Source organism: Podarcis pityusensis (assembly GCF_964106645.2).
Source record: "Podarcis pityusensis genome assembly, chromosome: 9".
Lineage (NCBI taxonomy): Eukaryota > Metazoa > Chordata > Lepidosauria > Squamata > Lacertidae > Podarcis > Podarcis pityusensis.
The window spans coordinates 25,365,063-25,378,427 of NC_138034.1; the positions used below are offsets into that span (position 1 = coordinate 25,365,063).

The following is a 13,365-nucleotide window of genomic DNA, read 5'->3' on the forward strand; positions in this document are numbered from 1 at the left end:
GATGTGTTAACTGAGATGGAAAAATGAATGAAAATGCCTGTGTGTGTGTGTGTGTGTGTGGCCAGCAGTAACTGGAGGTTGAAAATGTATATATAAAGCACAGTCATTTCCACCAAAGTGAACCCCCTTGATCTTTCACCATTCTGAAAGTATTCTGCTTAATAATCATAACCTTAAGGAAGAAAAATATTTTTTTCTTCTTAAGGAAGAAAAAAATAAAGCAAAGCACTTCATTGAAGCCAAAGGGTTTAGATATGCCATCAAATGACCCCAAAGGTGTGTTCAGGGTGCTTAAATAAAGCTCTCAGCATCAACATTGCTTTAACATAACTAGAGGCTTCTGCTCATATGAGAGTTTTCTTTAATAGGGTTCTGCTGCTTATTTGTCCCACATGTAGTGGCCAGTAGGTAGAATCCTGCATCGTGGTGCATGCTGCCATTCCTGGCAGCCATTGCCAAGAGGTGGGCCCCTTTCACCCAGGATCACCTCATGAGTAAGGAAGCAAGGTGGTTTCAGTCTGGATCCTACAGGTGCATCACTTATCAGTGGCAACAGGAGGTAACGCCATACTGGGCTGTTACTACAAATGAAGCTGGGAGAGAGAGAAAGGACATCTGTTTATGTGTTGCCTTTTCTCTTTGCTTAGATCTACCATGGGAGGCTGCAGTACAAATTTGACTGCGGAAGTGGCCCTGGAATTGTGTCTGTGCAGAGCACACAGATCAACGACGGCCAGTGGCATTCGGTGTCCCTTGAAGTTGATGGGAACTATGCCAAGCTGATTCTGGACAGGGTACACACCGCGTCTGGCATTGCTCCTGGCACTTTAAGGACACTGAACCTGGACAACCATGTGTTTTTTGGTGGTCACATTCGGCAGCAAGGTGCAAGGCATGGAAGGAGCCCGCAGGTTAGCAATGGCTTCAGAGGCTGTATGGATTCCATTGTACTAAATGGCCAAGAATTGCCCCTGAACAGCAAACCACGGAGTTACGCACACATGGAAGAATCTGTGGAAGTATCCCCTGGGTGTTTACTGACTATGACAGAGGATTGTTCAAGTAGTCCTTGCCAGAATGGGGGCATTTGTAACCCACTACCCAGTGGAGGTAAGTTTGGCGCATTTTCACAGTATTTGCTTTGTATTAAGTAGTGGATGCTCTTTTCATTCTTGGTGGCTGAATTAATGATACGGTGGCCAGAGTACTTGAGTTCACCTAAATGAGAAACTTCATTTCTTACTAGGAGAAAGAACTTATTTGAAATACTTTACTTACTGTCTATAGGCCTATATTTCATCATGCATTCATTTTACATCAGAAATATAAATGTAGTTCCATATTGTTGGGCTCCACAACTGACAGCACCAGCAGCTCTAGATTTAAGAATTGTGTTTACTTTGGAGAATAAAAGATAGTTTTAAAAATGCTTCTGAGCATGAAAATGAAGCTTCGTACATCTTAAGAGAGAACATCACAAGCCTCCTTGCGTTATTTGAGTCTTGCCCTTCCTCTTTTACCAGGTAAAATAAGCAGAAACTAGTTGGGGGGCTTTTCAGAGTTAGCTCCAGGATGGAAATTGTTGTGTCCTTTGTATTATAGCAACCTTGTAAGTTCTGAAATGGCTGTGGTTTAAGTTATGACCCTATAAATTGGTTACACCAGTGACACACTTCATTATAGCTTATTGTCTGGCTGTTTGCAACTTCTTAGTAGCTTAGGATTGCTTTCATATTCTGGTTATGCTCAAAATAACATTAGTTTTTGTTTTACATGGGTTTTGAGAAGATCTAATAGAAGGTTGGTTCCATATGTTACAGAAAACAGTGTTTTGCTTTGTGGGTACCTGTGACATCTTTTTAATACTGTTTTTCTTGCAGGTTATTTTTGTAAATGTACACCTTTATTCATGGGCACTCACTGTGATGTAAGTGTCAACCCATGTGCTTCCAACCCGTGCCTTTATGGTGGTACTTGCATTTCCGTCAGTGATGATTTCATCTGCCAGTGCAGAGGATTGTACACTGGTCAGAGGTATGACTTCTTTGCTAGCAAAATAGAATTAAACCTATGGTATTTTTTCCCAAGTTATGTTTTGCCTTTAGAATAAACGCTCTCTGATAATCCTTTGAGACAGTTTCACAGATTGCATTTTCTTAAAGTGTAGGGCCAAGATGTTTTACATGTACAGTGGTACCTCGGGTTACATACGCTTCAGGTTACAGACTCTGCTAACCCAGAAATAGTACCTCGAGTTAAGAACTTTGCTTCAGGATGAGAACAGAAATCGTGCAGTGGCAGAAGCGGGAGGCCCCATTAGCTAAAGTGGTGCTTCAGGTTAAGAACAGTTTCAGGTTAAGAATGCACCTACAGAACTAATTAAGTACTTAACCCGAGGTACCACTGTACACTTGAAAAGATAAAGGGTGAGCAATGAGTAGAAACATCCCAATGGTGACTTTGCACCAATGAAAAGCGCTTCCACTCACACAGGGCAGGGCACCTGTTGTTTTTTTGCAATCCCCCACCTACTGCTGCCTTCTCTGCATACTATTCCAGAGGATCCCCCCACTTTCAAAACAGCTTTTCATGGATGGCTTGAAGGACTACAATGAGATGTGAAAATCAGCAAAAAAAAGTCTTCCCCCAGAGGAAATGTTTTCTGCCACCATGGGAAGCAACCCATACTCATCAGGAATCCCAGATTGCGTGTGCATCTTTTGAGTGAACGGTTTTATTTGCAAACCCACGTTTTATTTCCGTAAGATGTGAAAAGGCCCTTTATGTCACATCCTACCATGTCTTACTTGGGGGACTTGGTCCTGCAAGCCTTTGGGCACATTTGCAAGCATGGGAGTCAACCCAACATTGCTTGTACCTGAGGGTCATCATCAACACTCATGTTATTCATAGCTTTGAAGAAAACTGACAGGATCTGTTCTCTTTTTTTTCCCATTTCCAGGTGTCAGATTGGTCCATATTGCAAAGACAACCCATGCAAAAATAGTGGGAAGTGTATTGATAGCTTAGATGGACCTGTTTGTGAATGTGAAGCAGGTTTTCATGGAGACAGGTGGGTAGCTTTGTACTGTTCATAACCCTTACAAAGATTAGCATATAGGATAAATCTTTTTATTTTTAAAGTGTATATTTACTATCGGAGGCTGTAGTACAAATTTGATTGTGAGAATCATCCCAGAATTGTGTGTCTACAAAGCATTCAGCTCAGGGATGGCCAGTAGCATTTAGTGTTGCTTGAAATTGATGGGGACTATGCCAAGTTTATCCTAGACAAGGGAATACATTGCATCTGGTATTGCTCCCATACTCCAAGGACACCAAACCTGAATTTCTTTCCCTCTCCCTCTGTGTGTGTACAAAAGAGGGCTCCTTGCTTATTGAGGCATGTATTATAGATGTTAACACATTTTTCTTCATTGCATTATAGCATAATATTCAATCTTCAGAAATATTGTTTTACTAGAAAACAGCAGAAGGCAAATAAACTGGGATTAGCTCTCTTTCATCTCTCATGATCAGGGATTTTACTGATCATTCTGTACTTCAGGGGGAAGAACATAGCTGCACTAGAATTAGCATCCTTTTGCTCGCAGTTTTAAATGGTAAAATGTTCGCATTTGAACAGGAACCAAGGAGGTAATTTTGCTATGGAAGTTTTAGAACATTTCTGCAGATCATTTGAAATACAATTTTAAGTTGATTTACCTTCCCCCTCCCTACATATTTATCTTCTTTTCTTTTTTGTAATATAATGAATTGGTTTCTTTCTCCAAGCAATGGAATACTTCCTGAATTCCAGTATTTAAAGAGATTTTGAAATCTTCTGAATTTCTGAGCCAGTGTTGTCCAGTGAGCACTGCCAGGACCTGAGAAGCGTGGTTTGAATTTCTACCTTTACTGTGATCTTATTGGCTGTTGTCCTTGAAGCTGCATATACAGCCTTATCAACTAAAGAAGGCAAAGCGCCACGAGTGCAAACTGTTAGTGGAGCCTGAACACACTCCATCCTTCATCTGTAAAAATAGGAAAAATGGTGGCCTGCCACACCAAATATGAGTGAGAACTCATGTTTAGAGTCCCCTATGTAGTGCAGTATTTTCACCACCACTATGATGCTGTCACAAGGCAGTCCAGCAAAGTTGTCCCAAGCAGTTTGGTTTTGGGGTGGTTGTTTTTTGCCTTGGCTTTCTGTGGTAACCCGTTTACAACTTACCTGCTAAACCCATTGGGGATAAAATAGCTCACATGTGTAGCAACTTGGCTGCCACTTTGTTTGCAGTATGGTAAATGAATGTGTCCAGTCGTGTAATTTCAGTTCATGGAAGAATGCATTTTCCTGAATTCAAAACACATTTTTGTTGGGGTGGGGCTACTTGTGAGGCAGCTTGGTGCACTGTGTAGTCAGTGGCACATCAGGCACTGCTAACAGAGAGGAGGGAGACCTTTCTCTTATCCCTCTCCCTGCTTGCCAGCCAGGGTGCCAGCAAAACAGCTGACGTGGGAGAAAACGAGGAAGGGGCTTGGGGAATCAGCAAAGGAAGGAGGTTGGGTGGAATAGGATGACCAGGCTCTATCCAGATTAAGACTGGCTCATTAATAAGAGCTGTTTCCTAATCCTACTCCCTGGCATACTTAGAACTCAAGTCAACAGGAGCTCTTCCAGTGCTGGCGTTCCAGTTGTTGAATAACTTGCTGTGCCAACTTAGAGTGGAGTACCAGAAGAGGCACTAAGTGATGAAGTGATTAATTCCCAGGCTGCAATTGTCTGTGCTCTGGTAACATCCTGTTAAAACTGCTCCAGTGTATTGGATACATGGCTGCCTTTGAAGATGGTTTGTAAAATATGGTTGGTTCAGAGTAACTGCTTCATGCAAAGACTCTTTATATTAAATAAGAATTCTTGCTGTCTGTTACACATATGTTTTAAACAGAATACATAATTAAAAGTGTAGTTCCATATAAACTTGTATAAAGGCATGTAGGTGTGGAAGCATGGGGGGTTGTTTGAGCATAAAAAGAAGGTATGGACAATGTGTGCTGTCCTGGAGTCCTTGGAGAAAGGGCCAGATTAGAACAAAATGTAATAATAATAGAATCAATAATACAGACCCTCCAAGTGTCCCTGTTTTCCAGGGACAGTCCTGGATTTACAGAAGCCTTCCCGGTTTCTGATTTTATCCTGGAACGTCCCACTTTTCCTTAGGACTCCCCTATTTTCACCAGAAAAATGTTGGAAAGTATGAACTTATGCAGCGCTCCCGAGCCAAAGTGATAAGTAACTAGGCAACCTTTAGAAGACATCTGAAGGCAGCCCTGTACAGGGAAGTTTTTTAGTGTTTGGTGTTTTATCATGTTTTTATATATGTTGTAAGCTCCCACCCCCTGAGTGACTGAGGCAACCCAGTCAGATGGGCAGGGCATAAATAATAGCATTATTAGTATTAAATAAGACATCCCTATTTTCATTGGAGAAATGTTGGAGGGTATGATAATAATGATAAAAATGAAAACTGGCACCCAACACTCCAGATGAGTCACAGTATTTTTAACATGGAAAAAATTTATGTGCTGATATTATAAATATATCCTGCACTTTCCCATTTTCTGCATTTGTAAGCTGTTCCTTACCTGTTAATTTTTCATTGCAGGTGTTTAACCGATGTTGATGAATGCTTAGAAAGCCCATGTCAGAACGGCGCTCTCTGTGAGAACACATACGGTGCCTATCACTGCAATTGTAGCCACGGATTTGGGGGAAGGCATTGTGCCGACGTCCTGAACAAATATGTTTCAACCCCCTGGAACATTAGCTTAGCAGAAGTCATTGGAATTATCATTTTCATAGCAGGGGTCTTCATACTGGTTGGGATTTTTGTCTTCTGCCGCCAAGTCATCCGGAAGAAGAAGAAGAAAAGCCAGCCAGAACCTGAAGACAAACATCTGGGAACAACAACAGCATTCTTGCAAAGGCCGTACTTTGATTCCAAACTGAATAAGAACATTTATTCTGACATTCCACCCCAGGTGCCTGTTCGTCCCATTTCATATACTCCGAGCATTCCAAGTGACTCAAGGAACAATCTGGACAGGAACTCTTTTGAAGGTTCCACAATCCCAGAGCACCCAGAGTTTACTACTTTTAACCCAGATTCCGTTCATGGCCACAGGAAAGCAGTGGCTGTCTGCAGTGTGGCTCCAAATTTGCCTCCCCCACCTCCATCCAATTCACCATCAGACAGCGACTCAATACAGAAGCCCAGCTGGGACTTCGATTATGACAGTAAGCCGCCGCCTCTTTTTTGAACTGAAAAAGCTTTGCTGGCAGAATATTGAGATTTCTCCTTTTAGCAATTGTCTACAAAGGTTGAAGACATACAGATTTAAAATAAAAATAAAAATAGAGCTCTCTCATTTTCGGAAGAGGGAACTCCTAGATTGACGCTGAACATCAAAGGCAGTAAATACTTGATTTTGCTGCTAACTTTTGTGGAGGGGAGGGAAACACTGCTTTTCGGTCACAGCCTTGCCAAAATCCTGAATTTCTCCATTGTTTTCTGTGAGCAGCTCTCAGGTCTGCCTTGTGGTTGAGGAAAAGGGAATCTAAAGGAACTAGAATTTTGGCAGAGTCTGCAAATCTTTCGGTTTAGGCTGTACTTGAGAGAAGTGTAGGCAGAGAATGTTAGGGTGTCCAAGGGAGAAATGGAGGGGCAGTCCCTGGCTGCTTCTTAGCAGGAATATTGGGGAGGAAGTATCCCTCTCCTGTGCTGTAAGGGGATGTTTCAGATAAAAGGAAAGGAGACAATGGTAGCAACACCCTAGCTGCCCACCCTGCAGCTCACCTTCAAGACTAACAGTCAACACACAAACCTTCTAGAGTTATATAGGACAACAGAGGGAAGGCCTCAGGGGAGTGAGGAAGAAGAAATAAATGTGTATTTTTTTCTCTTTCCCACCGCAGAAGGCCTAAACAGCACCAAAAAGCTCCCATTTCAGACTGGCTCTGAAAAACATTTGTAGGGGATTGGTATACTGCAGTGTTTTGCTATACAGTGGTACCTCGGTTTATGAACTTAATCTGTTCTGAAAGTCCATTCTTAAACAGAAACTGTTCTTAAACTGAGGCGCGCTTTCCCTAATGAGGCCTCCTGTCGCCGTTGCCCTTCCACCATTCGGATTCCGTTCTTAGACCGAGGTAAAGTTCGCAAACTGGGACACTACTTCTGGTTTTGTGGAGTTCATAAACCGAATAGTTCGTAAACAGGGATGTTCTTAAACCGAGGTACCACTGTATATTTATTTAGACAATTTATACCCCATTTAACCAGCATCATCTCCTGAGCAGTGTACAAAAGAATGCAGTGCAGAAAAGAAAAAAAAAACGATTAAAACTATAAAATCAGGCTTCAAGTAAAATGCCTGCTGGGGTTTTAAAACAATGAAGCTTAATTTTTTGTCATGTTTCTAGTACAGTCATACCTTGGAAGTCGAATGGAATCCGTTCCGGAAGTCCATTCAACTTCCAAAACGTTTGAAAACCAAAGCACAGCTTCTGATTGGCTGAAGGAAGCTCCTGCAGCCAATCAGAAGCCGCAGAAGCCCCATCGGACATTCGGCTTCCAAAAATAGTTCGCAAACTGAAACATTCACTTCGGGTTTGCGACATTCGGGAGCCAAAACGTTCAAGAACTAAGCTGTTCAAAAACCAGGGTACGACTGTGACTGTAGGGGCAAGTTGGTTGTCACATTGATTGTTTCTGCTTATGTCTCTGTCTTTCAGCTAAAGTTGTAGATCTTGACTCTTGCCTTTCAAAGAAGCCCCTGGAAGAAAAGGTTTCTCAGCCTTACAGCGCTAGAGAGAGCGTGTCGGAGGTCCAGTCCCTTAGCTCGTTCCAGTCAGAATCATGTGATGATAATGGTAGGTAGATGATGCCTTGCTGTTTCGTGTCGCTCTGCTTCCTTGTCTACCGTCTCCACATAGGTGCCTCACGCTGGCATTACAAATATCAACAGGCATATTGTCAGGACCGGCTCACCCAGTTGGGCAAAGAACTGCAGCAATGGCCTCCCAGTAGCAGCAGCAGCACTCCCACTTGCTAGGAAAGTGAGGTGTGAGTTGGCGCATGGGCAGAGACAACCAGGCGCTTGCACGGGTGCAACACACAACACAGACACCACCTCAGTATTGCCCCTCAGCCTCCTGGTAAATGGCAGCGTTGCTTCTGCTGGGAGGCCATTACTGTGTCTCCACCCCTCTGGGTGAGTGAGCCACTTCTGCAGAGATGCATTATTATAAGTTGCAGACGACGTCATAAGCTGGTTATAAGTCGTTTAAACCTGTAATAGTTAATGTTGAATGTTTGATCTGAAGCAAATTGCATTCAGACAAGGAGTATTCTTTTTGTAAAAATAGTGAGGTTATGAATATTGGAGGTGTGTGGGATGGAGTGAGGTTTTAAAATGTCTGAAAACTGGATTACTGCTTCATTTGTCTCCTCTTTTTCCTTGCTGCTGCCTCAGCTCCCATATGGATCAGAGCAGTACTGAGTGAAAGCAGAGTATGAGGGACTGGCTTGTAAGTCTGATAACGTTAGTAATGAAGGAAGTTGTCCAGCAGGGCTTTTATTGTAGCTGTGTTGCTATCTGGCTTATGCCACGATAAGGAGCAAATTTGTGCCCAATCTCTGTGCATGGAAGACATTCCACTTCACTGAATCAGGCCCTATACTATTGTCAGTGTGAGCGAAACACTCTGAAAGTGGCCCTGACCTGTCAAAAGTACTCCGTGAATTTACTTTGGATTTGACCTTCATTGGGTTATTTTTTAAATTACTCCAAAGCTTCATTTCTGTTTTTGTTACTAAGCTTAGGGAAATAATTGGCTACCGTTTTAAAATACATAGTATTTTGCTCATGCTCAGCCAAGATGTCCTGTCTGCTTATTTCAGTGTATTAACTTGTTTGTGGTCTCAACATAAAACTTCCTTTTATTACTTAACCAAAAAAAGTAAGTTTTTTTTATTTTTTTACTGATCACTAGCACTTTCAGTGACGTTTCTGTGTATGTGTGTGTGTTTGTTATATGTATATGCATTAATGGTTTTTCAGTACGAAAGGAACTTAAAAAAAGCTGTAGAACAGAAATAGAGTTTTGAAACGAGTTTATAGTTTTGCACTGTAACAACTAGTACGCACCATTTGTTTCTCTATGGCTGGCTGCAAGTTCCAAATATGCTAGTATGATTCAGAGTGATAAAAGAAAGGAATGCAAATGGTAAATGTCAGAATTGAAAGTCACAGTTGACAATATTATGCAGCTATGAGCATGACACTTAGCTTGCCAGTTCTCCACTCAGCCAGTTAATTAGAGAACCAGAGAACTCTAGCCAACGATTTGGCTGGTTATTTCAAAATTTTCCCTCCCCACTCTCCAGCTTTTCCACTCACATTCCCATTGCCTCTGTATCTTGTGTTGCTTCCCCACCCGCTTCCCTCTGTCCATCCAGCAGCATGCAGCCTCTCCCACTGCTGGGCTCTGTGTGATTTTTTGGCTCCACTTCACCCCCTTCCCCTTCTTCCCTCACTTTCTCTGACTTTCTGTTCCTCTTCTGCTGCCCCTCTCCATTTTCTCCTCAGTTCGCTCGCTTGCTGATGTAGACTATTCCAGAAAACTTTGAATTGGAAGCTTTCAGTTTATGTCAGGAAAATTCCTGATCCCCGCCCCCCCGAGAAAATTTATCTTGTCTATTTTACTTGTCTTTAGCCATCATAGCCAATAATTTTGAACCTGTTGGGCTTGCCTAGCGTTTATATGCAGTTGGCATCCATACCTTGTTACTAACGAACTTTGGAAATGGAAAAATAAAACACTGGAAAGATTTCAGTCCCTGATCACTGAACCTGTCCTCCTTTTCCTCTTCCTACACATCAGCTGCATTACCTTATGAAATAGCCTTGATCCAAGCCTGTTTCATTAAACCTTTTAGTGCTTTTAAAAATGACCTCCACTTAACCTTTTCTCTGATTCTTCAACTTGCCTTCCCCTGTCATGAACTTCACATAAAACCTGCTCAACATTCCTACCCACCTCTTACCTTTGGTTTTGCACTCATAAAAGCTGCAATATTTCCCAGAATTCTTATTTATTCTTCCTTTTTTAGAAGTTAAAAAATTGTGAACATCCTATGCACTGGCTGTGGGGGAGGTGTTTGCAGACCAGCTGTGGAGAAGCAGCATAGGGCTTTAGGACACATAACAGCCATAAAACAGGTTCCATTTGCAGAACTGAGATGCCATTTTGAATTTCAGCAAATTTTGATCTACCACCTGCAATCCTTTAGGGGGGGAAATTATTGTATCAGTAAAACGAACCAGTGAAATGATAGATGCAAACTTGACTTAGGACGAGTTCACACTTTACTCTTTTTGTAAATAAAATAATATACATGTGCAGTGCATCGATTATGAACGGTGAATGTCTATTTAAACAATTTTTTTCTTGTTTAAAAAAGAATAGGAGCAACTGAGAAAGAATTGGGCATTTGTGTGTTGAAAATTGGCCGTTTAAATCAACGAGTGCCATTCACAATTGACACAGCACACATGTATGTTGCGCCTCAGTATCCATTCCCAGATACTAAAAGTAAAGTGCGAATGAGCCCTGACGATTGCTAAAATGTATATACGCATGTTCATCTTTGCAATCCATTTGCCGTTCTAATAACCTTTCCAGACCATTCATTTAGAGCTGTTTGCAGAGTCCAGAGTATATTCAAAGAGGCAAAAGCACAGAATTTTTTTAAATGTGTATTCCCAGTCAGAACAGAATGCCACTGGTGCTTGTGTAAACATTATGTGCCTAACCCCACTTGAAACGTTGTGCAATTGTGTGTAATTATTAGAAGATTTTTAAGCGTTGTTTTTTTTATGTTTCTTGGTATGCTTTTATATGCTGTTTGAAACTGCTGCTAATTATAAGTTTCTCTTTTAATTTGCTCCTTCCCATACTTTTTACAAGCTTCCCTAGTGACTGTAATACACCTTGTCAATGCTGTTGTTGACACGGTGGGAAAAGAAGGTATATAGTTTTCACTTTTTATTTATGGTCTGGGCAGAACGTTGCATGCATTTCTCTTCTAGGAATGTATTAATACATTAGAGGTATTAAATTAAGATACATCATTTCTTATAAACAGTATACACATTTGTTTGCTTTAATAGACATACAAATGGGGATGTTTAATCTAGTCTCATTTTTTTTTTTTTACTCAATTTCCGAAAAGACCACCTCTGCATGTATTCATACACTAGGGCATTCCAACATGAAAACAGCATCAAATCCTGGCATGTTACCATAACACTGAGCACAGATTATCCCTTTATTATCACAAGTACATTCCCAGGACAGGAGAAGGCATGACCATCAGTCCTATGTGTCTCAGTTACTCCTAGATGTGCACCTGATAAAGCAGTGGCCGCAACAGAGAAGCTCTGCCTCCAGTTTATGTATCTCCCCTATCTGAACTGCACTCAAGCAGGCAAAGACTCTGCCTGCATGTAACCTTTTCTCCTCCCACTTCAGTCCTCTTCTGGTCCTGGGAGACAGTAGAACAGGAGAGGTGATGGCAGGAGGAGGAGGAGGTGTGGAAGCCCTTGACCAGGCATAGGCAAACTCAGCCCTTCAGATGTTTTGGGACTACAATTTCCATCATCCCTGACCACTGGTCCTGTTAGCTAGGGATGATGGGAGTTGTTGTCCCAAAACATCTGGAGGGCTGAATTTGCCTTTGCCTCTCCTTGACTCTACACCAGCCTGACCTATCCCTTCCTCCCCTTGCACCTGTTCTCCACTCTCCAATCCTGCAGCTTCTCCTGCCTTTGAATATTACAGGCTCCCTCAGATCACTGGTCCCTTCTTCCAAGTCAGTCTCCAAACCCACATTGTCCCAGTGCCCATTCCTCAGTGTTCAGCCAAGTCCCGGACATCCTGTCTTTCAGCCTCATTCTTCCCCATAGGTGAGCAGTAGCAATCTGCCATCATAGGGCGAAGTTCTTCCTTGCAGCATCTTTCCCCTTCCCTCTTCTCTGCACAAAGGCTTCGCCAGTATCGGAGCTATCGCCCAGCTCTTAAGCCATTCGTTTTGCGGCCGGAACAAGCGGGAACTGCCCCATGCAGTGTCATGAATGAAAAGAGGATTGAAGAACACACTTCACACTAGTGCATGCTATACACAGTACTCCTTTGGGAAGTTGTGGACTCTGCGTCCTTGGAGATTTTTAAGCAGATGGTAGATGGCCATCTGTCATGAATGCTTTAGCTGAGTTTCCTGCATTGCAGGAAGTTGGACTTGACAATCCTAGGAGTTCCTTCCAACTCTACATGTCTATGATTTGTTTATGTTAATATATATATGAAGATTACCTTATAAAATCCTTGTAGGTCTTGCATAACCAGAACAGAAAAGAAGCAATCTTATTAACAATACTACTCCCCCCCTTCTGTTGAAATAGTAGAGGTGTACAAGTGAACAGTGCTATGGCACTGTTTAAAGTACAGTTTGCCTAGGGATATCGTAGCTGGGTGGTTGAATGCAAACAGAAAGGAAGTTTGGTGCAATGTTTAACAACATGAACTTATGAACTGAGGTGTCTTCAGTTCAAATTTTAGGTCAGCCATTAATTTGCTGGCTGGCCACTAGGTACTCAGAATATGCCGCTCTCCCCGTATGTAATGATGGTGATAATAAAACAGCTTACTTTACAGGATTTGTAAGCATTACTGAATGGTACACAAAGCATCTTAAATGCACAGAACAAGTGCAATATAAATACTGTGATATTCTCCAAGGCATACAGTTGACATGCAAAGTAGAAAGAACCTGAAAATGTTGATCACCAGACAGATCTAGTTCTCCTGTTAACGTACCTGCAGACAGCCTCAATAGTACCAGCCTCAGCAAAGTTTTGGTTCACACCAGGCTCGTACCACAACTTTTTCCCAGCATAGGTTTCTTCTTTCCCTGGGGTACACCTCTTCTGTGTACAAGGACTACTAGGAGAAAATAATCAAGACTTTAATGTTTTTGGAAATACTCCTCTCCTTTTATCCAGCTCATTTTTGACTCTGTAGAAAATGCTCATTGAATCAGCTTATATGCATAGATAGACATCTACAGTGGTACCTTGGTTTACGAACTTAATCCGTTCCAGAAGTCCGTTCTTAAACCAAAGCATTCTTAAACCAAGGTGTGCTTTACCATAGCAGCGGGGGACTCAATTTACAAATGGAACACACTCAACAAGAAGTGGAACATGTTCTTATTCCAAGGCAAAGTTCACAAACCAAAA

The 13,365-nt window shown here is 42.0% G+C and overlaps 1 protein-coding gene across 6 annotated transcripts in view; it reads left to right on the top strand.

Annotated features, from left to right (window-relative positions):
• The window catches only part of FAT1 (FAT atypical cadherin 1), a 125,060-nt gene that overhangs the window by 107,317 nt on the left and 4,378 nt on the right, over positions 1 to 13,365 (top strand). For 2 of the 6 annotated variants that reach the window (XM_081020446.1, XM_081020447.1), the window contains exons 22-27: positions 648 to 1,110; positions 1,881 to 2,034; positions 2,963 to 3,073; positions 5,670 to 6,301; positions 7,799 to 7,936; positions 11,036 to 11,095. In XM_081020446.1, the coding sequence (XP_080876572.1) occupies positions 648 to 1,110; positions 1,881 to 2,034; positions 2,963 to 3,073; positions 5,670 to 6,301; positions 7,799 to 7,936; positions 11,036 to 11,095 (1,558 nt within the window). Of the gene's footprint in view, positions 1 to 647; positions 1,111 to 1,880; positions 2,035 to 2,962; positions 3,074 to 5,669; positions 6,302 to 7,798; positions 7,937 to 8,538; positions 9,664 to 11,035; positions 11,096 to 13,365 lie in introns of those variants that run through there. The other 4 variants (XM_081020448.1, XM_081020449.1, XR_013990349.1 and 1 more) reach the window with 3 other exon arrangements.